Source organism: Sus scrofa, chromosome 10, assembly GCF_000003025.6.
Source record: "Sus scrofa isolate TJ Tabasco breed Duroc chromosome 10, Sscrofa11.1, whole genome shotgun sequence".
In the NCBI taxonomy this organism is placed as follows: Eukaryota; Metazoa; Chordata; class Mammalia; order Artiodactyla; family Suidae; genus Sus; species Sus scrofa.
The window spans coordinates 31,115,766-31,140,839 of NC_010452.4; the positions used below are offsets into that span (position 1 = coordinate 31,115,766).

The following is a 25,074-nucleotide window of genomic DNA, read 5'->3' on the forward strand; positions in this document are numbered from 1 at the left end:
CAGCTCACGGCAACGCCGGATCGTTAACCCACTGAGCAAGGGCAGGGACCGAACCTGCAACCTCATGGTTCCTAGTCGGATTCGTTAACCACTGCGCCACGACGGGAACTCCCCAGTTTTTCTTATATGATGCTAATTTTGTTCTTTGATTCTTTCCTCTGTTGCTGTTGACCCTGACTGTCTTACCTAAGACCCAGGCTGTTGCCTTGTGCTCAAAGACTGTTTTCTTCTTCTAGTTTTAGCTCCTGGTCTCATTGGTAAAAACAAGTCCTATAGGAAAAGGAAACCAAATCTAAACAAACTTCTAAATTGGTGAACAGTTTCTATATCTCTTAAGTATGTTATTAAAACTCATTTAAATTATGGGTTAGGTAGTCTTCTGTGGACTTATCTGGGAATGGAATCACAGTTTATAACATTGGCACAAGGAGAAACTGCTTCAACCAACAAATTTACAAAGCAACTTAGAAATTTTATTTTTAACAGGGACTATTTGAAGTCGGATTCTGGTTTTAAGCTAGTTTTCTCTTTGTACCTTTGGTTTGTATGACATATGTATATATTTTTTTGGGGGGGGTCTTCTTTTTGTCTATTTAGGGCTGCATCTGCAGCATATGGAGGTTCCCAGGCTAGGGGTCTAATTGGAGCTATAGCTGCCGGCCTACACCATGGCCACAGCAATACCAGATCTGAGCTGCGTCTGCGACATATGCCACAGCTCACTGCAACACTGAATACTTAACCCACTGAGCGAATCCGCAACCTTGTGGTCCCTACTCGGATTCATTTCCACTGTGCCACAATGGGAACTCCCCCTGTATGATATATATCTAATATATATCATATATAATTGTTATGTATATATAATGGCAAAAGGCCAGTGCCTTAACAGAGCATAGCAAAATCATATATTTATTAATAAGTATATATTTATTAATGTCCTGATTTTAAATTCCTTATAAAATGAATAATTTAAAAATAATTCATATAAGAATGTATTTTGACACTGGAATTTTGCCTGCCCAAGAAATTGACACGTATTTGTTTTACCTGTGGAAATATAAACACATTTTCTAAAAGCTCACTAACAAAGCAAGAAAATTTATATTAAACTAACCATGAGTACATTTGATAATGCAAATGTGAACTGACTTCTAAATAACAAAGGTACAATTCTTCCTTTTGGTTAAACATATATCCTTTATATGCTATGACAGATTTCACATACATAGTCAAACACACACATATAAATAATGTCCTAAATAATATATTTTGGGAGTGAACCTCTTATCTTTCTTTTTCCTTTTTAAATACTTACTTTATTTTATTTTTATTTTTTGTCTTTTTGCCTTTTCTAGGGCCCCTCCCGCGGCATATGGAGGTTCCCAGGCGAGGGGTCGAATCAGAGCTATAGCCTCTGGCCTACGCCACAGCCACAGCAACGCTGGATCCGAGCTGTGTCTGCGACCTACACCACAGCTCACAGCAACGCCGGATCCTTAACCCACTGAGCAAGGCCAGGGATCGAACCGACAACCTCATGGTTCCTAGTCGGATTCGTTAACCACTGCGCCACGATGGGATCTCCTTTCTTATCTTTCTAGTTTAGTCAGTGCACTCGCAAAGGAGCGAAAGAATTAAGGCACTCTCCTAAGGCAAGTACAATTTTCTTTTAATATATACTAGTAATAAATTTTACTGTCTGTTTCAGTGCTCTTAGCTAAATCATTTTGTCATCGTGTTTGTCTCTTTGCATAAATATGAAATATGTTTGTGGTTTTCTCTTTTTGTTCATTATTTTTTTCCACCTATAACAGAGTGTCTGGAAAGAAACATATTTGCTTCCATAAAGTACTAGTTCCTTCCCTAATTCCAGAGTGTTGTAGATAACAGAGTTGGAGAATTTTATGAGTGTGGGAACTGTGGGTGGCAAGAACCTCAATGAAGATACTGTTATACTTTAATATTTGTTTTCTTTTGCTAATGGTTTTTTCTTTCCCCTCAGTTCTTCATATCTTCATGAACTCAGGGTCCAAGGAGTCAGCAAAAATATACATATGATCTTCAGTAATGTGGACTTTATTGCCATTGGCTTGTTTGTAATAGTCCAGGTGAATAAAGTGATAAATGCTTAAGAACAGGCGTCTTACATTTTAAAACAAAAGGTCTTATAAGTCTTAGAATGAATTGCTAAGGAGTGAAGTCCACAGTGGGAGTTTGGTCTATAGTCAACACAAGTTCTCCTGCATTAAATACAAATATGACATGTTTGGCTCTTTCATTTATTTCCTTAGGCACATACTTATGATTTTTTAAAACACTGGAGTATGAATAATGAAAGCTCAGTGTCCACTTATGTCTACAGTTCCTCTCTCAACCTCAATGGAATTTTTCAAAGTATTAATTTTGTATGTTTTACATTTAAAGATATAACAGGCTGCAGGCTGCCTTGATTAGTACTGATAACACATTCTTCTTCCACATTTATATTTTCAAAAATTGAAAATAAAGGCGAGAGTGAGATCCTGCCACAATAAATATCTCACATGCATTGGGTATGTAGTATTATGAGCTTATCCGGGCAGTTGTGTTCAAAAGGTGGGTATGGGAGCATCTGTCTAATGGAGAGAGTATTTTTCACTGTCGTTTGCCTCACTGCTGATAATAAAAAGCAGACTGAGGGAGTCCCCTTGTGGTGCAGCTAGTTAAGGATCCGGTGTTGTCACTACAGTGCCTTGGGTTGCTGCTGTGGCATGGGTTCAGTCCCTGGCCCAGGAACTTACACATGCTGTGGGTATGGCCAAAAAAAAAAAAAAAAAAGACTCACTTTTCGTGAATTTATTGATTTTAAATTCTCTGCAAACAATGCATCCCTTAATGCCTGCATCAGATATGAATGCTTCCATTCCTTGCTTTTGGAATGCAGTGCATACATGGCTAGAGTGGTGTCTGATTTTTTTTTTTTTGCTTTTTAGGGCTTCACCCGTGGCATATGGAGGTTCCCAGGCTAGGGGTCTAATTGGAGCTACAGCTGCTGGCCTACACCACAGCCACAGCAACACAGGATCTTTAACCCACTGAGAGAGGCCAGGGATTTAACTTGTAACCTGATGGTTCCTAGTCGGATTCGTTTCCTCTGCATCACAATGGGGACTCTGAGTGGTATCTTATTTTTATCACAGCCTCTATGTTGACTCCAACAATACCCCAACATGGGGAGTAATTAGAACAAGAGGAATTATAAAAATAAGGCTCAGAAAGACCATATTATAATAATGGCTTTTGATGTTTTGCATAGTTCTTTGTCCCTTTTTATATCTTTTTTCATAAGAATTTCCACAATGAATCAACAGAATTGCCACTATTTGAAATGCTAACAGTGTAATTTAATTGAATCCAAATGTAATGACTTAGATACAGGTATTACGTCCTACTGGTAAATTATTGTTTGTTTTTTGCTTTTTTTTTTTTTTTTTTTTTTGTCTTTTTGCCTTTTCTAGGGCTACTTCCCACAGCATATGGAGGTTCCCAGGCTAGGGGTCTAATCGGAGCTGTAGCCACTGGCCTAGGCGAGAGCCACAGCAACGCCAGATCCAAGCCGTGTCTGTGACCTACCCCACAGCTCACGGCAACACCAGATCGTTAACCCACTGAACAAGGCCAGGGATCGAACCCGCAACTTTATGGTTCCTAGTCAGATTCGTTAACCACTGTGCCACAACGGGAACTCCCTTACTGGTAAATTATTACATAAAGCTCCACTGAGTTATCTCTACAGTACTTGAAGAGAAAAATACTACAATCTCACAGACTTTGTTATAATGAGCAAGATCCCTATATGCCCAAGGAACAAAACAATTCACAACAGAAAGGTAGAAAACTAAACACTTAAAAAATTTTCTACTTAATGATGGTTGGAAATTTATTTATTTATTTATTTATTTATTTATTTATTTATTTATTTATTGTCTTTTTGCTATTTCTTGGGCTGCTCCCGCGGCATATGGAGGTTCCCAGGCTAGGGGTCGAATCGGAGCTGTAGCCGCCAGCCTACGCCAGAGCCACAGCAACACGGGATCTGAGCTGCGTCTGCAACCTACACCACAGCTCACGGCAACACCGGATCGTTAACTCACTGAGCAAGGGCAGGGACCGAACCTGCAACCTCATGGCTCCTAGTCAGATTCGTTAACCACTGCGCCACCACGGGAACTCCGGAAATTTAAATTCCATTTATTAGTTAATACTTGTGTAATTAAAGTAGAACAAAATAAATATATCTTGAAACAATATTTGCATACTCTATTTGCTTTCAGCCTTATTAAAGTATATACAAAGCAAGGTATAAGTTTTCAAGTCTCAAGTGGTGAATATGGTTAGAATTTATTTGATCAGAGGGGCCTCTTAAAAGAACCACTTCTTGTACCCTGCCTTAAATAACAACAACAAATTATAGGCAAATTATAGCTTACTTACCCCTCACTGCCCAGAGTGTTCCAGAATTCAAATAGCTCTGGTAAAAACAGGAGAAAAGGAGGTTTATTTTAAAGTATTCTATAGGCCAGCAAGGAATTTTCAGAAATATTTTGAGAGACTATATTTTATTTCTGTTGCAACAACACTAAAACTAACTTCAATCTTTGGCTATCTCCAAAACCCTAAAGTATGCTAGTTACTATTGAATTTGCCATTTGAAAATATACATCCCAGTTTTTATGCTGATTTTTCTCCCTACGATTACTATTCATTCAGGATTATATGAAAAGAAGCTACCCTAGACAGAATTTAAATGGAAATTGTAGAGCCAGCCATTCAACAGAAAACTATAAGAAACATTAGTTTTGGATAAATTCCATCAGCTATAACATAAACTGAATAAGAGGACTTATTAATAGTATGTGAAGAACCACAAACACTGCAGGCAGAATTGACAGGATTTATCTTTATAAAACAATACTAAACCATTTTGCTTAATTTTTCTCTCTACTAAAATATCCTGAAGTTTTCTGAAAAATTTCTGGATAAAAGACTTGTACTCATGATTACAATACAGCAGCTACTGGCCTGCCTTGAGAGGCTGAACTGATGTTACTTGCTTTTGTTTGTGGACTGCAAATTCCATATTTCACTATCTTCCATGAAAAGGAGTTAGGAACTAATCTAAATTCAACTGATTTATAATTTTGATAATTTATAAGTATTAAAATTGTCAAAGTTTTATTGTTACTTTCTAGCATGATTATTTTTTTCTAGATAAGGAAAGGCCAAGGTATTTTTATACCAACGTGCCAGTCTTTTGAAATTCCAGTCACCTGGAGGTTGGGCAGCATTTGAATTGTTCCATTTGAAGCCTGGAAGTAAGCTTATCTATTTCATTGGACACATTCCCAGTCAGCACCAAGTGTCCCTGGCTGTAAGACAACCAGCACATGATCAGAATGATCCAGGTTATAAACTTATTAATGAAGTACATTAAAAATAGTATTTTCTAAAACACTGAACAGCCTTTGTAAGTTCCTTTATAGTGGAGGGGTTAAGGATCCAGTGTTGCTGCAGTTGTGGTGCAGGTTGCAGCTGTGGCTCAGATTCAGTATCTGGCCTGGGACCTTCCACATGCTGTGAGTGCAGCCAATAAATAAATAAAACATCAAACAGTTCCTAGGCTAGGGATTGAATCCAGCTGTGATCTTGCACCACAGCTGCAGCAACACTGAATACCTAATCCACAGCATTAGGCGGGGGATCAAACCTGCACTGCCACAGCATCTTGAGCCGCTGCAGTCAGATCCTTAACCCACTGTGCCACAACAGGAACTCCTAAGCCTTTTTTTTTTTTTTTAAAGAAGCAATTTATGAATGACCCCTTGCATTCAAAATCTTATTTTTCTTTCTTTCTTTTTTCTTCTGTTTTTTAGGGCTGCACCCGCAGCAGATGGAAGTTCCCAGGCTAGGGGTCGAATTGGAGCTACAGCTGCCAGCCTACACCATAGCCACTGCAACGCAGGATCTGAGCCATATCTGCGACCTACACCATAGCGCATGGCAACATGGATCCTTAACGCACTGAGTGAGGCCAGGGATCGAACCTGGGTCCTCATGAATACTAGGCAGCTTTGTTTCTGCTGAGCCACAATGGGAACTCCCAAAATCTTATATTTCAAGTGCAACTCTAATAAATTAATTGAGAATGAAACTGCTATTTTTATTATAAGTAGTCTTGCTTTATCAAATAAATGTATAAAAGGGCTTTGAAAACTAAAGAATCATATATGTTTATAACAGAATTATAAGTAGGTTTTCCAAAGAGTTGGCTTGAAAAATGGGATAACTTTTTAGCACAAATGTGGTCATTGACTTTATATATATCATAAAACATTTTAAAACAAATTCTCAGCTTTAATTATATATGTTAGCAACAGCAGAAATAACCATTCTCTGGAAAATTTCATGTGAAGTCTATTCTCACAAGAAAATATTTTAAAGACTTGCCTGAGTCTATTTTTATAGGCATAAGAAGGGCTTCATGACTATTTGATTTGAACAAAAAATATGTTTTTACTGGTTTGTTAACCACTGGGTTTTGGTTATTTGTTACATATTTCTTTAGTGAAAATTACATTTTTGAGTTATTGATGAACTCTGGCTAGAAAATAAAACTGAAAATTCTGGTTTCCATTTGGTAAATATTTTAAACAATTTTTTCATTCAGGGAAACTGTAAAAGTTAATTTTTTGGTACATGTACAGATAGGTGATAAAATTAACAGCAAAGTCAGCCTTTGACATTTGACACTCTTACCTACTGTATACAAGAAGTATATATTAGAATGAAATCTGATTACCGTGGTAGTCTCCTTCATAAGTATCCTGAGTGAAGCTCATTACCGTTAGTTTGCAAGTATCTTCCAATGTTAAGGAATATTTTCTCTCTGTTTAGATCAAAGCACCCATGACCTGTGCAGTCAAGTAATCAAAGAGAAGGCCAAGACTTCAGGAGTAATGGAACCCACAATCAGAAGTATTCTAGTGGATTGTGAGCAAATAAGAGAGGAAGAGTTCTAATATATACTCTTCCTGATTTATCTTCAGTGGTGCTGAGGTCCTTTTGATAAGGTTTATTACAAGGTTCACTATCTCACTAGTCACTAAGAAGAGATACTAGATGTAAGGACCCAATTATGTGAGTTTCATTGGCTAGGCTACAGCAAACCATAACACCCTTTGAACCAGGCCTGTACCCTGAGGTTTAATTCTTATATGGGGAAGAATCTGTGCCTCCTTCAAAGGGTGAGCTGGTAACTAAAGTTACCTGTATTCTGAAAACATTACAAAAATGGCATCTGCAGACAACAGATGGAAATTCTCTGTAGATAATTTATAGGCATTTCCCCTGCTTTATGTTTTCTGTTAACCTTTTATTATAGAGGATAGAGCTGAGAACTAAAGGCCTTATCACTCAAGGAACCTACATTCCAATAAGTACGATGAAGAAAATAAAACAAGGTAGGGGAATAGAGAATCAAGGATGCTTATTTTTTAAAGATGGAAATTTTGAGTTAGGTAAATACACACAAAGCTGTAAAAACCAGATATAAACTCATGGACCTAAAGGTTGCTTTTCAATTGACCCAATGCATACAAGGAGCAAATATCATAAATTGCATCTGAATGTAGAAATCATATCCAGCCAGTTTTATGGGAGGGGTAGAGCACTGACTAATTTTACTGAGCCATTTCATCCTTTGATAAAGAGAAAACTGCTCTAGATCCACTGCCTTGATCTATACAACTCCTTAGGATTTATTTCAAGTTTAGGATCACATTTCACTTAAACTTTTTAAAAATGAGATATAATTCACAGAACATAAAATACCATCTTAAAGTGCACAATTCAGTAGTTTTTGGTATATACACCATGGTGTGCAATCATACTAATTCTGGAACATTTTCATCAAAAAGAAACTCTGTCCCTATTAGCAATCAGTCCTAATTTCTGCTTTTTCCAACACCTGGCAACCACTAATCTCTCTGTCTCTGTGGAGTTGCCTGTTTTTGACATTTCATATGTCTCTTAGTGTATGGCTTCTTTTCCTTAGGATGATGTTTTCAAGATTCATTCATGTAATATGTCACAGCATTGCATTCCTATTTATGGCTGAATAATAATCCGATGTGTGGATATACCATGCTTTGTTTATCCATTCATGAATGGATAGGCATTTGGATTATTTCTACTTTTTGGTTATTATGAATAGCCATGCTACAGAATGCTATAAACACCTGTGTACATGTTTTTGTGTGAATATGTTTTCAATTCTCTTGGACATATCCCTAAGAGTGGAATTTCTGAGTAATATAGTAGTTCTCCATTTTTTTTGGAGAGACTGGCAGACTGTTTCCCACAGCAGCTACACCATTCTACATTCCTACCAGCAGTGTATGAGGTTCTGATTACTCTATGGCCTCGTCAACAGTTCTTAGTGTCTGTCTTTTTTTTTAAGTTTCTTTTTAATTTTTTTATTACTCAATCAATTCATTACATTTATAGTTGTACAATGATCATCACAATCCAATTTTATAGGATTTCCATCCTACAACCATGGCACATCCTCCCACCCCCCGAACTGTCTCCCTTGGAAACCATAAGTTTTTCAAAGTCTGCAGAGTCAGTATCTGTTCTGCAAAGTTCATTCTGTCCTTTTTTCAGATTCCACATGTCAGCGAAAGCATTTGATGTTGGTGTCTCATTGTCTGACTGACTTCACTTAGCATGATAATTTCTAGGTCCATCCATGTTGCTAAAAATGCAAGTATTTTGTTCCTTTTAATGGCTTAGTGATATTCCATTGTGTGTATGTACCACATCTTTGTGATCCACTCTTCTGTCAATAGACATTTAGGTTGTTTCGATGTCTTGGCTGTTGTAAATAGGGCTGCAATGAACATTGGAGTATATGTGTCTTTGCGAGTCGTGTTTTTCTCTGGATAGATGGCCAGGAGTGGAATTGCTGGATCAAATGATAGTTCTATGTTTAGTTTTCTGAGGAATCTCCATACTGTTTTCCACAGTGGTTGCACCAATTTACAATTCCACCAACAGTGTAATAGGGTTCCTTTTTCTCCACACCCTCTCTAGCACTTACTGCTTGTAGACTTTTTGATGATGGCTATTCTGGCTGGTGTAAGGTGGTAGCTCATAGTGGTTTTGATTTGCATTTCTCTAATGATGAGTGATGTTGAACATTGTTTCATATGTTTTTTGGCCATCTGTATGTCTTCTCTGGAGAATTGTCTGTGTAGATCTTCTGCCCATTTTTTGATGGGGTTGTTTGGTTTTTTTGGTATGGAGCAGTAGGAGGTGTTTATAAATTTTGGAGATTAATCCCTTGTCAGTTGATTCACCTGCAAAGATTTTCTCCCATTCTGTGGGTTGTCTTTTTCTGTAGTTTAGGGTTTCCTTTGCTGTGCAGAAACTTTGAAGTTTGATTGAGTCCCATTTGTTAATTTTTATTTTTACTATCATTAAGAGGTGGATCTGAGATGTTGCTGTTGTTTATGTCGGTGAGTGTTTGGCCTATGTTTTCCTCTAAGAGTTTGATAGTGTCTGGTCTTATATCTAGGTCTTTAATCCATTTAGAGTTTATTTTTGTGGATGGTGTTAGGGAGTGTTCTGATTTCCTTCTTTTCCATGTGGCTGTCCAGTTTTCCCAGCACCATTTATTGAACAGGCTGTCTTTTCTCCATTGTGTATTCTTGCCTCCTTTATCATAGATTAGTTGGCTGTAGGTGCGTGAGTTTCATTCTGGGCTTTCTATCCTGTTCCGCTGATCTATATTTCTGTCTTTGTGCCAGTACCATACGGTTTTGATGACTGTTGCTTTGTGGTATAGTCTGCAGTCAGGGAGCCTGATTCTTCCAGCTCCATTTTTCCTTCTCAGTATGGCTTTGGCTCTTCTGGGTCTTTTGTGCTTCCAAACAAACTTTAAAATATTTTGTTTGAGTTCTGTGGAAAATATCTTTGGTAATTTGATAGGGATTGTGTTGAATCTGCAGATCGCCTTGGGTAGTATAGTCATTTTGATAATATTGACTCTTCCAATCCAAGAGCATGGTATGTCTTTCCATCTATTTGTGTCATCTTTGATTTCTTTCATCAGTGTCTTGTAGTTTTCAGAGTACAGGTCTTTTGTCTCTTTAGGTAGGTTTACTACTGGGTATTTTATTCTTTTGGATGCGATGGTAAACAGGATTGCTTCCCTAATTTCTCTTTCTGATCTTTCATTGTTAGTATATAGAAATGCCATCGATTTCTATATATTAATTTTGTATCCTGTGACTTTGCCAAATTCATAGATGAGCTCTAACAGTTTTCTGGTAGAGTCTTTAGGATTCTCTGGGTATAGTATCATGTCATCTGCAAATAGAGATAGTTTTACTTCTTCCTTTGCAATTTGGATTCCTTTTATCTCTTTCATTACTCTGATTGCTGTGGCTAGGACTTCCAAAACTATGTTGAAGAGTAGTGGCGAGAGCAGACATCCTTGTCTTGTGCTTGATCTCAGCAGGAATTCTTTCAGCTTTTCACCACTGAGAATGATATTTGCTCTGGGTTTGTCATACATGGCCTTTATTATGTTGAGGTAGGTTCCCTCTATGCCTACTTTCTGAAGGGCTTTTATCAGCAATGTTTGTTGGATTTTGTGAAAGGCTTTTTCCGCGTCTATTGAGAGGATCATATGGTTTTTATTCTTCAGTTTGTTAATGTGGTGTATCACACTGATTGATTTGCAGATATTGAAGAACACTTGCATCCCTGGGATAAATCCCACTTGATCATGATATACAATCCTTTTAATGTATTGTTGGATGCAGTTTACTAGTAGTTTGCTGAGGATTTTTGCATCTATGTTTGTCAGTGAAATTGGCCTGTAGTTTTCTTTTTTTGTGGTATCTTTGTCTGTTTTGGTATCAGGGTGATTGTGGCCTCATAAAATGAGTTTGGGAGTATCCCTTCCTCTGCAATTTATTGAAATAGTTTCAGACGGAGAGGTGTTAGCTCTTCTCTAAATGTTTGATAGAATTTGCCTGTGAAGCCGAGTTCTGATTCTGGACTTTTGTTTGTTGGAAGTTTTTTAATCACAGTTTCAATTTCAGTACTTGTGATTGCTCTATTCATCTTTTCTGTTTCATCTTGGTTTAGTCTTGGAAGATTGTACTGTTCCAAGAATTTGTCCATTTCTTCTAGGTTGTTCGTTTTATTGGCATATAGTTGCATAGAGTAGTCTCTTATGATCCTTTGTATTTCTGTGATGTCCGTTGCTACTTCTCCTCTTTCATTTCTAATTTTATTCTTTTGAGTCCTCTTTTATTCTTGATCAGGCTAGCTAAGGGTTTATCAATTTTGTTGATCTCTTCAAAGAACCAGCTTTTCGTTTCATTGATCTTTTCTATGGTTTTCTTCGTTTCTATTTCATTGATTTCTGCTCTGATCTTTATGATTTCTTTCCTTCTACTCATGTTGGGTCTTGTCTGTTCTCCTCTCTCTAGCTGCTTTAGATGTAAAGTTAGCTTGTTTATTTGAGCTTTTTCTTGTTTCCTGAGGTGGGCCTCTATTGCTATAAACTTTCCTCTTAGAACGCCTTTTGCTGCATCCCATAGGTTTTGGAGTGTCGTATCTTTGTTGTCATTTGTTTCTAGGTATTTTTTAATTTCCTCTTTGATTTCTTGAGTGATCCATTGGTTGGTTAGTAGCATGTTGGTTAGTCTCCACGTGTTTGTGTTTTTTGCAGTTTTTTTCCTTGTTGTTGATTTCCAGTTGTGTAGTGTTGTGGTCTGAAAAGATGCTTGATATGATTTTAATGTTCTTAAAGTTACCCGAGGTTGGATTTGTAGCCCAGGGGGTGATCAATCTTAGAGAACGTTCCATGTGCACTTGAGAAGCATGTTATTTTGCTGCTTTTGGATGGAATGTCCTATAAATATCTATTAAGTCTATCTGGTCTAATGCTTCATTCAGGGCCTGTGTTTCCTTATTGATTTTCTGACTGGATGATCTGTCCATTGCTGTAAGTGGGGTGTTAAAGTCCCCCACTATGATTGTGTTATTGTCAATTTGTCCTTTTAAGGTTGTTTGTTAGCAGTTGCCTTATATATTGTGGTGAACCTATGTTGGGTGTGTAGATATTTAAAATTGTTATAACGTCTTCTTGGATTGATCCTTTGATCATTATGTAATGACCTTCTTGGTCCCTTAAAACATTCTTCATTTTAAAATCTATTTTGTCTGATATGAGTATTGATACTCTGGCTTTTTTTTTTTTTTTGGTCTTTTTGCCTTTTCTAGGGCTGCTCCCATAGCACATGGAGGTTCCCAGGCCAGGGGTCCAACTGGAGCTGTAGCTGCCGGCCTACGCCAGAGCCACAGCAACGCGGGATCTGAGCCATGTCCGCAACCGACAAAACAGCTCACGGCAACGCTGGATCCTTAACCCACTGAGCAAGGCCAGGGATCGAACCTGCAACCTCATGGTTCCTCGTCAGATTTGTTAACCACTGTGCCACGACAGGAACTCCTCTACTCTGGCTTTTTTTTTTTCTTATCCCGTTTGCTTGGGATATTTTATTCCATCCTCTCACTTTCAATTTGTTTGTGTCCCTAGAGGTGAAGTGGGTCTCTTGAAGGCAGCATATATATGGACCTTGTTTTTGTATCCATTCAGCCAGTCTATGTTTTTTGGCTGGGGCGTTTAGTCCATTAACATTTAAGGTAATTATTGATATGTATGTTCTTATTGCCATTTTCTTAATTGCTTTGGATTTGTTTTTGTTGCTCTTTTTTCTTCCCTTCTTCTCTTGTTCTCTCCTCTAGTGGTTTGATGGCTATCTTTAGTGTTGAATTTGAGTTGATTTTTCTTATTTGTTTGTGTATCAATTGTAGATTTTTGGTTTGCAGTTATTCTGAAGTTTTGATATAAGAGTCTATATACATACACGAGATTATTTTAAGTTGTTGGTCTCTTAATTGGAAGTGCATCTCCAGTGTCCTGCATTTGTTCCCACCTCTTCTCATGATTTCTGGTTTTGGTGGCATAATTGAGTATGGATGATTTCATATCTTTACTGTATGTATACCTTTATTGGTGAGCCTTGGCATTTGTGGCCTTTTTGTTTCTGCCTAGAGAAGTTCCTTTAGCATTTGTTGTAAAGCTGGTTTAGTGTTGCTGAATTCTCTTAGCTTTTGCTTATCTGTGAAGCTTTGGCTTTCTCCTTCAAATGTGAATGAGAGCCTTGCTGGGTAAAGTAATCTTGGTTGGCAGTTTTTTCCTTTCATCACTTTAACTATATCATGCCACTCCCTTCTGGCCTGCAGAGTTTCCATGGTATGTTATTTGTTTCTTTTCCCTAGCTGCTTTCAAGATTTTCTCTTTGTCTTTAATTTTGGTCAGTTTGATTAATATGTGTCTTGGTGTGTTCCTTCTTGTGTTTATTTTATGTGCTACTCGTTGTGCTTCCTGGATTTGAGTGAGTGGCTCCCTTCCCATGTTAGGGAAGTTTTTGGCTATTATCTCCTGGAATATTTTTTCTGTCCCCTTCTCCCTCTCTTCTCCTTCTGGCACCCCTATAATACGGATGTTGGTGCATTTGATGTCCCAGAGTTGTCTGAGACTCTCTCTCTTCATTTGTTTTCAATCTTTCTTCTCTTTTCTGTTCTGCATCCGTAATTCCCACTAATCTGTCCTCCACCTCGCTTATTCGTTCCTCTGCCTCCTGTATTCTGCTGTTAGCTGCTTCTAGTGAATTTTTTGTTTCAGTTATTGTATTTTGCATCTCTGCTTGTTTAAGTTTTATATCTTGTATCACTTTGCTCAGTGTTTCCTGTACGTTATCCATCTTTGCCTCCACTTTATTTCTAATGTCTTGCATCATCTTCAGCATCAACAGTCTAAAGTCTTTTTCCTGGAGGCTGAGAATCTCCTGATCACTTAGCTGATTTTCTGGGGTTTTTTGTTTCTCCCTCATCTGAGTTATAGTTCTCTAGTCTTTTCATTTGTATAGGTTTTTGGTGTGGTGACCTTTTTATAGATGGTAGAGTTGTAGCCTCTCTTACTTCTGGTGTCTGCCCCCCTTGGGGCTGAAGTTGGTATGGGGGGCTTGCTGTAGGCTTCCTGATGGGAGGGAATGATGCCTGCCCACTGGCAGGTGGAGCTGATTCCTATCCCTCTGGTGGGTGGGGCTTTGTCTCTGAATGGGATTAGAGGTGGGGCTGTGTGCCTGGGGGGGAGGTTCTTTAGGCAGTCTGTTTAGTGATGGGCGGGGCTGCGATCCCACCTGGATTGTTGTTTGCCCTGGGACTTCTCAGTGCTGATGGGTGGGGCCAGATTTTCCCAAAATGGCCACCTCCAGAGAAAGGCACACTGCTGAATATTCCTGAGAGTTTTGCTTCCAATGACCTTCCCCCACAACAAGCCACATTCACCCCTGTTTTCCCAGGAGGTCCTCCAGGAACTGCAGTCAGGTTTGACCCAGATTCCTATGGAGACTTTGCTTTGCCCTGGGATCCAGTCCACTTAAAAGTCTGTGTGTGCCTTTTAAGAATGGGGTCTCCATTTTCCCCAGTCCTGCGGAGCTCCTGTGCACGAGCCCCACTGGCCTTCAATGCCAGATGCTCTGGGGGCTCTTTCTCCCACTGCCAGATCCCCACTCATGGGAGCTTGATGTGGGGCTCAGAACTCTCACTCCTGTAGGTGAGTCTCTGTGAACCAGTTACTTTCCAGTCTGTGGGGCTTCCCACCTGGGAGGTATGGGGTTGCTTAAATCATGTAATCACCCCTCCTACCTCTTGATGTGGCCTCCTCTTTGTCTTCTGGAGTAGGATACCTTTTTGAAAGTTTCCGGTCCATTTGGCTGAAGATTGCTCAGCATTTGGTTGTAAATTTTGTTGTTTTTAGGAGAGAAGTTGAGCTCCAGTCCTTCTATTCCGCCATTTTAATCCTCAGTGTCTGTCTTTTTGATTATAGTCATCCTAGTATATTTGAAAAGGTATCGGGGTGTTCTCCTGGTGGCTCAGTGGTTAACAAACCCGACTAGCATCCATGAGGATGCAGGTTCGATCCCTGGCCTCGCTCAGTGGGTTAAGGATCTGGCATTGCCGTGAGCTGTGGTCTAGGAGGCAGAAGCAGCTCAGATCCCACCTGGCTGTGGCTGTGCCATAGGCCAGTGGCTACAGCTCTGATTCGAGCCCTAGCCTGGGAACCTCCATATGCCGTGGGTGCAGCCCTAAAAAGAAGAAAAAAAAAAAAAAAAGATTAAAAAAATGAAAAGGTATCTCATTGCAGTTTTGCGTTACATTTTCCTAATGCGTAATGATACTGAATATTTTTTTCATATGTTTATTGGGTATTTATCTTCTTTGGAGAAATGTCTGTTCATATCCTTTGCTCATTTAAAGTTATTTGTCTTTTCAATTTTGAGTTGTAAGATTTCTTTATATATTCTAGACTCAAGTCCCTTTCAGATATATGATTTACAAATATTTTCTCCCATCCTGTGTTGTCTTTTCACTTTCTCAGTGGTGTCCTTTGCATTGGAGAAATATTTACTTTTGATGAAATCCAATTTATTTTTTTCTTTGGTTGTTTGGGCTTTAGTTTTCATATCTAAGAATCCATTGCCAATCTGATATGATACAGATTTACATCTCTTTCCTTCAAAGAGTTTTATTGTTGTAGCTCTTACCTTTATGTCTTGGATCCATTTTGAATTAATTTTTGTGTATGGTTTGACGTAGGGTTCATTCTTTTGCAGATGGATACTAAATTGTCTTAGTACCATTTATTGGGAAAAAAAAAAAAAACTCCTATCTTTTGTTTATTGAGTTGTCTTGGCGCTGTTGTTGAACGCTGATTGACCATAGATGTTTGGGTTTGTTTATGGATTCTTTTTTTTTTTTTTTTTGCCACACCTGTGGCATGCAGAAGTTCCCAGGCCAGGGACCAAACCCAAGCCACAGCAGAACCCAGCCATAGTAGTGCCAACACTGAATCCCCAACCACTAGAGAACTCCATGGACTCTTGATTCTATTCCATTGGCTTATTTCTGTCCTTATACCTGTACCACACTTGATTACTGTAGCTTTGAATTTTACAAATAGCCTGTTCATTTCTTTCTTTTTTTTTTGCTTTTGTGTGTGCTTTGTATTTTTAATTTTCTAATTTTAATTTTTTCATTTTTAAGTTTTATTAAAGAATAGTTGATAGCTTACCCATTTCTGCAAAAAAGCTTGTTGGAATTTTGGTAGGAATTACACTGAATCTGTAGCTATATTTTTGGAACATTGTCGTCTTAACAAATATTAAGTTTTCCAATCCATAAACATGGGCTGCCTTTCATTTATTTAGTCTATAATTTCTTTTAACCATGCTCTGTAGTTTTCAGTGCACAAGTCTTATCTTTCTTTGGCTAAATTTATTCCTGAATATTTTATTTCTTTTGATGCTATTGTAAGTGGGCTTGTTTTCTTAATTTCATTTTTGGATTGTTCATTGTTAGTGTATAGAAATACAACTTATTTTTGCATATTGATCACACTTTGGTTTTGGTGGATAGTGAAACTTGGCTTAGAAACATGTGTACCCATAGGAACTTACTTAATGAGCAGAAATCCAACTTTTTGTTGTTGTTGATGATGCCAAATTTTTAGCTGATTATTTCCATATTATTACTTCAAAAATTATTTGTTTTTCTTATTGCTAGGTGAAGGTGATAAGAGCATAGAGCACAGCTAGATAATTTGGCTTTTGAAGTCTATAGTCTCAAATTTTTCACATTTATTTTTCCTATTTAAGTAAAACACAAAAGGAACAATCTTCAGTACCCACCCTATCTCTCTGTAGCATGAGAATACTTTCTGAATATTCCTCAGTGCTATATATTTTAAAGATTAATGGTAATGAAAAAAGCTAATTTATTCAACAAATTTCTATGTGCTACGTCTTATCCTAAGTGCTTAGAACGAAAGAAAACATAGTTTAATCAATTGCAGACCAAGAAGCATATGATCTGTTGAAGAAAGAAACATTCGAATGCATACAAGAAGCCTGGTTGTGGCAGTGACATAGAAATGAGTAAAAGGCTAGGTTTCTGTTTTATGGGGCTCACAATATAAACGAGAATGTAATGGTTCTGGTAAAAATATAGAGGATTTTAAGGGAATATAGAGGAAGGGCTTTGTAACTTTCAGGGGTAAGAGAAGGCTCCCCTAAGAATGTGCCCTTTGTGTCTTAAGGGACAAACTGGCTTTTAGAAGGTTTAAGAAGAACAGCATTTTAGATCAGGAAACTCCATTGCAAATGGGAGAGAGAACTGTCAACAGTTTAGTAATAGGCCTAGTACACTGGGAACTCCAGAGTCTGCTGAATGACTGAATTGGTGCTGGGTGTAAAAGGATGGCTGAAGATGAGGATAGAAAGGCGGTCTAGATCGCAAAAGGACCACACTAAAGAGTCAAAAGATTATGGAAAGACTGCTGCACTTATTCTGTACAATAAACACAGCAATTGGACTGGTTTACTTTTGCTGCCCAAATCCTTTTTCTTTAGATATAGTACAGATGGTGTACAAAATACCAAAAGAGGAGTTCCCATCGTGGCTCAGCGGAAATGCATGTGACTAGCACCCATGAGGATGCAGGTTTGATCCCTGGCCTTGCTCAGTGGGTTAAGGATCCACTGTTGTGAGCTGTGGTGTAGGTCGCAGATGCGGCTCAGGTCCTGACTTGCTGTGGCTGTGCTGTGGCCAGCGGCTTTGATTTGACCCCTAACCTGGGAACCTCCATACACTGAGTGTAGCACCCCTGCAAAAAAAAAAAAAAAAAAAAAACCTGAAGAGAGTTTAAAACCCATTAAGTAGAATTAATTATTTGCAAATAATTTATAGGCTGTATCTATGTTTATATCTATATCTAACATCAATTTTAATCACTGCCAGGCTCCTGAGTAAAATACTTTTAAGTCTAGTATGAGAGGGTATTTTGAAATTAATTATTTTTGAGAGTATAGAATAGCCTTTCATAAAACAATTCCATATTCATGTGGGTCATTTTTCAAATTCAAGTTAGTGACATTTGACTTCATATAAATAGTACACTATAAATAACACCACAGTAAGGGCAAGAGAAGGAGGTGGCTAAGTCAAGCAAAGCCATATTAATATTTCTATTTTATATGGGCAGTGTGAAGAATGAAAAAATTTAGCTTTCAGTGCTTTGATTTATCTAGTTCTCTTGAAAAAAGTATCTTAAAAGTATTAGTCAAGAATTAGTTCTACTTACAATCTTAAGGTTACTGTGGGATGATTAATGGTCATTCTATTAAGTTGACTGAATTAAAAACAGTAGTACTACAACCTTCCCCTCTTCTCACTTAGCATTAACCTTTTTTTTTTTTTTTTTTTTGTCTTTTTGCTATTTCTTTGGGCCACTCCCACGGCATATGGAGGTTCCCAGGCTAGGGGGCGAATCGGAGCTGTAGCCGCCAGCCTACACCAGAGCCACAGCAACGCGGGATCCGAGCAGCGTCTGCAACCTACACCACAGCTCACAGCAACGCCGGATCGTTAACCCACCGAGCAAGGGCAGGGATCGAACCCGCAACCTCATGGTTCCTAGTTGGATTCGTTAACCACTGCGCCACGACAGGAACTCCAGCATTAACTTTTTTAAAAGAGATGTAATTTTACTTTTTTTCCCAAGTGACAGCGTATGTGGTTTAAAAGTCAAATAATTACAAGGCTCATAACAATAACAGAAGGCCCTGCTCCATCGGTCATCACTCTGATGCCTGCTTCCCAAAGGAAAATTGCTGTTCTATTTATCTCCACATTTCTCAAGAGCACATTTCTACTGGCATGTTTTATTCAGTTTTAGCCATTTTATGCCATTTATTAATTTCCTAATATGTTTTTATCACATTGCTCAGTGTTTACTGTCTATATTTTATTTTCCCACAGCCACAGCCACACCAGATCTGAGCTGCGTCCGCCACATACACCACAGCTCCTGGCAACGCCAGATCCTTAAACCCACTGAGCAAAACCTGCGTTCTCATGGATGCTAGTCAGATTTGTTTCTGCTTAGCCATGAAAGGAACTCTTATTGTCTACATTTTAATGCCTATTATATATTGTCCACAATATCCCATGTTATATAGGTCAGGAGAGGTGAATTCTGCTGTAGTAACAAATTCCCTCTCCTTTACAGTGCATATCAGCAGCAGGTCAGCTGCAGTTCTGCTCCATGGTGTCTGCACTGAGGACTCCAATGGCCAGAGGCAGCCTCTCACAGTGCCCACCCTGTGGTAGGGCTGCTGACATATGCCGAGTTAAACATTTTTATTTTGACATCTTTTTCTTCTCCCTGCATTGGCTCTATTTCCACTCTTTCTTTTCTTTTTCTTCTTTCTTTCTCCTGTTTGTTCATTTCAGGCTCTTTCATGGAAGGGGGGTTTCTTCAAATATCTAGAGATCTTTGACCAATCACCCACATTTAAGAATGAGATGACTGGAGTTCCCACTGTGGCACAGTGGGTTGAGGAGACAGCATTGTCTCTGCAGCAGCTCAGGTTGCTGCTTAGGCACAGGTTTGATCACCAGCCTGGCACAGTGGGTTAAGAATGCAGCTGCAGCTTGGATTCAATCCCTGGTCTAGGAACTTCCATATGCCACAGGTGCAACCAAAAAAAAAAAGAGCCTCTGTTGGTATGAGCAGGATTTGTCTCCTGTTGGCTTCACTGTAAAGAGTTAGGTGACAAGACCTTCTCCATTAGAGAACCCACGAATGTCAATATTTGTAGGCCTTTTCTCTTGCACTTCCCCCAGAGGAAGCTTCCAATTCCCTAACAGGATCCCAGTGTTCTAGAATCCAAATTTGGGGATGAAGCTGGGGGGATATGTCCCATAACTCAACATGCAAAACTTTATTTAATTCTTTTCTACAGAGCGAGTCACCCCAGCTCTCAGCTCTGCCAGTGTCCAGAGCAGCTCTGAGCAAAACTCTCCAGAAAATAAGCATCTATCTGCTGAGTTAAGGCAGCAGGAAATAGGGTAGGGGTTGGGGGAAGGAGGATCCCACTGTTCTTCATAAAACCTTCATAATTAAATTCTCATTTTCAACCCCACTCTACCTCAGCTTTCCTGTGTATTAACACAATTAGATGTAATGAAAAATTAAAAAAAAATTAGTTGATTTCTGTGTCAATTGTGTCAATTAATGCTGTAATTTGTGGGTGTTTTTTTCTTTTTTTGAGTTTTTCTTTTTTAACTGCCCAGTGGCATATGGAGTTACTGGACCAAGAATCAGATCTGAGCCACAGTGGGATCCTTTGACCCACTCTGCTGGCTGGGAATAGAACCTGCATCCTGGCACTGCAGAGACACTGGCAATCTCATTGCACCATGGCGGGAACTCTGAACATATTTTCTAAGTGAGAAAAGTCTGAGGATAGTTATAGGCAATTCTATAAGGATTAGATATATGTACAATAATATATCTAATTTTTTTCAGTCCTTTATATGCTAAACAGTCTTTTAAATGCTTATATGTATGATATGTATTAATATTTTATCCTCCCAATAACCCCATGAGATGGATGCTATGATTCAATAACTAGGAGTCTGACTTCAGGGCACCTATGCTACATAATGTAGCACATCATTTTCCAACCTACAGATAACCTAGTTATTTTCCATTTGTCAGGTCTCTAGTCAATCCCCAGGTATTGTTAACTTAACCTATACCTGACATTTTTCACATAGATTTTGAACATTTTCAGCACACTATTTGATGTGGCAAGGCTAGCCTCACTTTGGATGTATCTATTCGAGGATACACTTTGGAGGTAGAAGAGAGTAGTTTATGACAAATTTTAAAGCATAGTCATTTAAACTGGGAATCCTGGCATGTGTTTGTTTTATAATAAAGACAGATGGGCATTTCCTCTTAAAGAAAGCAGTTACCATCTGTAATCTGAGAGGTCAAAAAGAAGCAATTAGAAATCCCACATTAGTAACACAAAACTTTGAAGCACCTGTGTAAATGAAACCCGATAACTGCAAGAGTTCAACATCTTAACATCCTTGATAGCCTTGAGCACCCTAATTTAGAGAATTCAGCCCCTCATTCTTTGAAAATTTTAGTACCAGCTCATTATCACTCTCTCCAGAGCAACTCACTGCTCCAACACCACAGTCACTTCTATGGACAATTCTTTGCAAGATATATATAGACATACCTTTCAAGTCCTTACTGCCCCTCAATTCCTTGACCACTGGTTCTTTGAACAATCTTTGGCCCCGCTATCTCAGCTACCCACTCTCAAGGTCATTCTCTGAACCTTGACATTACTGACAACTGCCCTCTTCTGTTTTTTTTTTTTTTTTTTTTTTCCTGTCCTTTTGTTTTAGGTCCGCACCCGAGGCATCTGGAGGTTCCCAGGCTAGGGGTCAAATCGGAGCTGTAGCTGCTAGCCTACACCACAGCCACAGCAACACAGGATCCAAGCCGCACCTGTGACCTTCCACAGCTCCTGGCAATGCTGGATCCTTAACCCACAGAGCGAGGCCAGGGATTGAACCTGTGTCCTCGTGGATACTAGTCGTATTTGTTTCCACTGAGCCACAAAGGGAACTCCAGCCCGCTTCTGATCTTAATTTCAAGCTTCTCTCCAAACCATCTTTTATCTTTTCAGGTCAGACTCTATGATACCTAAACTCCAACAATTCTTCAGTCTGATCAGAAACACATTACACACACACACACACACACACACACACACACACGAATGAAAGGAGTTCACATTGTGGCTCAGTGGTTAACGAATCCGACTAGGAACCATGAGGTTGTGGGTTCGATCCCTGGCCTTGCTCAGTGGGTTGAGGATCCGGCATTGCTGTGAGCTGTGGTATAAGTTGCAGACAGCAGCTCGGATCTTGCGTTGCTGTGCCCCTGGTGTGGGCCGGTGGCTACAGCTCCGATTAGACCCCCTAGCCTGGGAACCTCCATATGCCACGGGAGTGGCTCTAGAAAAGGCAAAAAGCCAAAAAAAAAAAAAAAAAAAAAAAAGCACATTCCATTCACCCTATCATTTTATAGCCCCCCCGCTTTAATTCTTAAAACATCTGATATTATAATGCCTCCTTTGCATCTACCCACAACTACCCTTTGCCCACCTATCTCGATCATACTTGCCCTGCCAGATCTCAGTCCTGGGTAATCAAAAACTGCCTTCTCAGTGCCTGTGCATGAGCAACTAAATATGGCTGGTGAAAAATGTACACCATGTTGACTGGTCTCACTATAAATTCACTCACTCAGGGGGCCCTTCATAGTGCCTGGAAAACTTACCATGTTTCCCTAATCAATTATTTCTCCCACATTCACAGACTACTATTTCATTTCTTTCCTTTCTTTCTTTCTTTCTTTCTCTTCCTTCCTTTCTCTCTCTCTTTTTCTTTTCCTTCTTTCTTTTTGCTTTTTAGGGCCACACCCGAGGCATATGGAGGTTCCCAGCCTAGGGGTTAAGTTGGAGCTACAGCTGCTGGTCACAGCCACAGTCACAGCCACAGCAACTCAGGATCCAAGCTGCATCTGTGACTGCAGCTCACGGTAATGCTGGATCCTTAACCCACGGAGCAAGGCCAGGGATCAAATCCACATCCTCATGGATACCAGTTGGATTCCTTTCTGCCACACCACATGGGAACTCCCCAATTTCACTTCTTTTCCTCTCTCCCTCTCCCCCTAAATCCCCTCTCATTACTTCTGTTAATAACAGCACTAGCCATAGTAGGCTAAATTGTTATAACAAATAAACAGAAATGTGATGACCCCCATTCAATAGAAATTTATATCTTGCTTACAGAATAATCCTGAGTGGGTGTTCCAGATCTGTGGGCAGCTCTCCTGCATCCCTGCACCTTCTTTCTGGTGGTCCTGCCAACTCTGGGGGACATGCAGTCATCTGCATAATCCAGCTGGTGGGAAGGAAAAATTCATGAAGGAGGCACACTGGGCCGATAGTGGCAGACAGCATCTCTGCTTACTCTCCACTAGCAATAAACTTCACATGTGACCATACCTAACTGAAGGAAAGGCTGAGAAAAATAGCGTGTGCCCAAGAAGAAGGGAAGAAATACATTGTGATGAACAATTAGCAGTCTCTCCAGATGATCCTGTTTTCTTACTTCACTGAGAAAATAGAAGCAATTAGAAAAGAACTTCTAGGAAGTTCCCATGGTGGCTCAGGGTAACAAAACCAACTTAGTATCCATGAGGACGTGGGTTCAATCCCTGGCCTCGCTCAGTGGGTTAAGGATCTGGCGTTGCCACGAGTTGTGGTTTAGGCCACAGATGCGGCTCAGATCTGGTGTGGCTGTGGCTGTGGCCGGCTGCTGTAGTTCTGATTCGATCCCTAGCCTGGAAACTTCCGTATGCCTCAGGTGTGGCTCTAAAAAGAAAAAAGAAACAAACAAACAAACAAAAAACTACTTTGTTCCACTATCAAATCCACAAGCCTACTTTAATGAGTCCCATATATGTGGGGACTGGAGGGCTTATATTTCTAGGCTGTTCTCAATCACAAAGGGGCAGTTTTCAACCTTTCAATTGAAACAACATGGTCACGATGACCACACACCACCTAATCACAAAATTCAAACATACCTTCTTTCCTTAGGCTAGTCCACCTCTTCGGTTTTGGATATTGTAATCACCATTTCTTCCTGCCCATCTTTGTGACACTCCAATTTATCTTGCTTTGGTGATTCCCCATTACTGTGGTTCTCCTCCTACTTCCTCCTCTCTTTCTTGGCTGGCTTCTCTATCTAGATTAGTTCCCTCCTTTATTCGTTGGCTTTTCTCAACTAGGTCTGAGCTTCTCTAGTTTTAATGTGATATAAATCACCTGGGGTTCTTGTTAAATAAAAGGTCTGATTTAGCATGTCTGGGGGTCGGGGAGGCCTGAGACCTGGTGTTGCCAGTGCTGCTAGGCCCTTAACCACACTTGGAGCAACAATTTTCTAAAAAGCTGCTCTCCAAGATTCTGCCCTTTGTTTTCTTTTTTTTTCTCACAGTGATAGCACTGCTAGGAGGATAACCCCCCAATCTATTTTTCCAGTTCAATCTACTTTCCCTTCCTTCAAAATCTTTACATCTAATTTCTTAGTGTCCATTTCTAACAACCTTTCAAACTCATAAGATGTCCAAATCCCAAGTGATTCCTTAAAAAGCAGTTCCTATGCCTAGTTTTGTCTTTTTCTCCATCTTCTATACTTATCACCAAACTCAAAACCTCCACTACCTTTGATTTTTCTCTTCTTCCCTCATGTATTCTTGTGTTACCCCCTCTGACTAGAAATCCAATTAATCAATTGCCAAATTCTGTAGATTCTGCTTCCACATCATCTTTCAGCCAAGCTCTTTTAAATTCTGCCTGCCTTACCTTTAGTTCCAGACCTACCATTACCTCTTACCTGGTCTATTGCAAGTCTGCCTGACCATTTTTCCACCTCTAATTTCTGTATTCATTCAGAGAGAGATCGAAGATTAGCAAGGCTTTCAAACCTTCAAACTTTTAAAGGTGAAAACAAAGTACTGAATTCAACACAAATTCTTCCACTTGGCCTCCCTCCGTGTCTGCCACTTCTTAATATGCCCTAGAATCTTACCATTTGCTTTTCCTGAACATCACTTTCATTGATTTACCTTCCTAATATATGCGTGTGTGTTTTTAGGGCCACACCCACGAGCACATAGAGGTTCCCAGACTAGGGGTCGAATCGGAGCTGTAGCCGCCAGCCTACATCACAGCCACAGTGATGCAGGATCCGAGCTGCGTCTGAGACCTACACCACAGCTCACGGCACCGCTGGATCCTTAACTCACTGAGCGAGGCCAGAGATCGAACACACGTCCTTACGGATACTAGTCCAGTTGGTTAACCGCGAGGAACTCCCATACATTTTCTCATGGTCTCTTTTCTTGCTGTAAAACCATCCTCATCCCCTTCAAGGTCAATCCCCAGG

At 39.5% G+C, this 25,074-nt stretch overlaps 1 protein-coding gene and 1 long non-coding RNA gene across 2 annotated transcripts in view; one reads left to right on the top strand and one right to left on the bottom strand.

Moving 5' to 3' along the window:
- Positions 1-2,135, top strand: part of KIF27 (kinesin family member 27) — a 91,768-nt gene extending 89,633 nt beyond the window's left edge. Inside the window, exon 19 of the mRNA XM_021064656.1 lies at positions 2,006-2,135. Coding sequence (XP_020920315.1) covers positions 2,006-2,061 — 56 coding nt within the window. The 3' untranslated portion in view covers positions 2,062-2,135. The remainder of the gene's footprint in view (positions 1-2,005) is intronic.
- LOC102159026 lies at positions 29-24,774 on the bottom strand. The gene is made up of 4 exons (XR_002336307.1): positions 23,714-24,774; positions 22,912-23,025; positions 4,477-4,513; positions 29-270 (listed from the first exon to the last, which is right to left on the bottom strand). It is a non-coding gene; the product is annotated as an uncharacterized LOC102159026 (long non-coding RNA).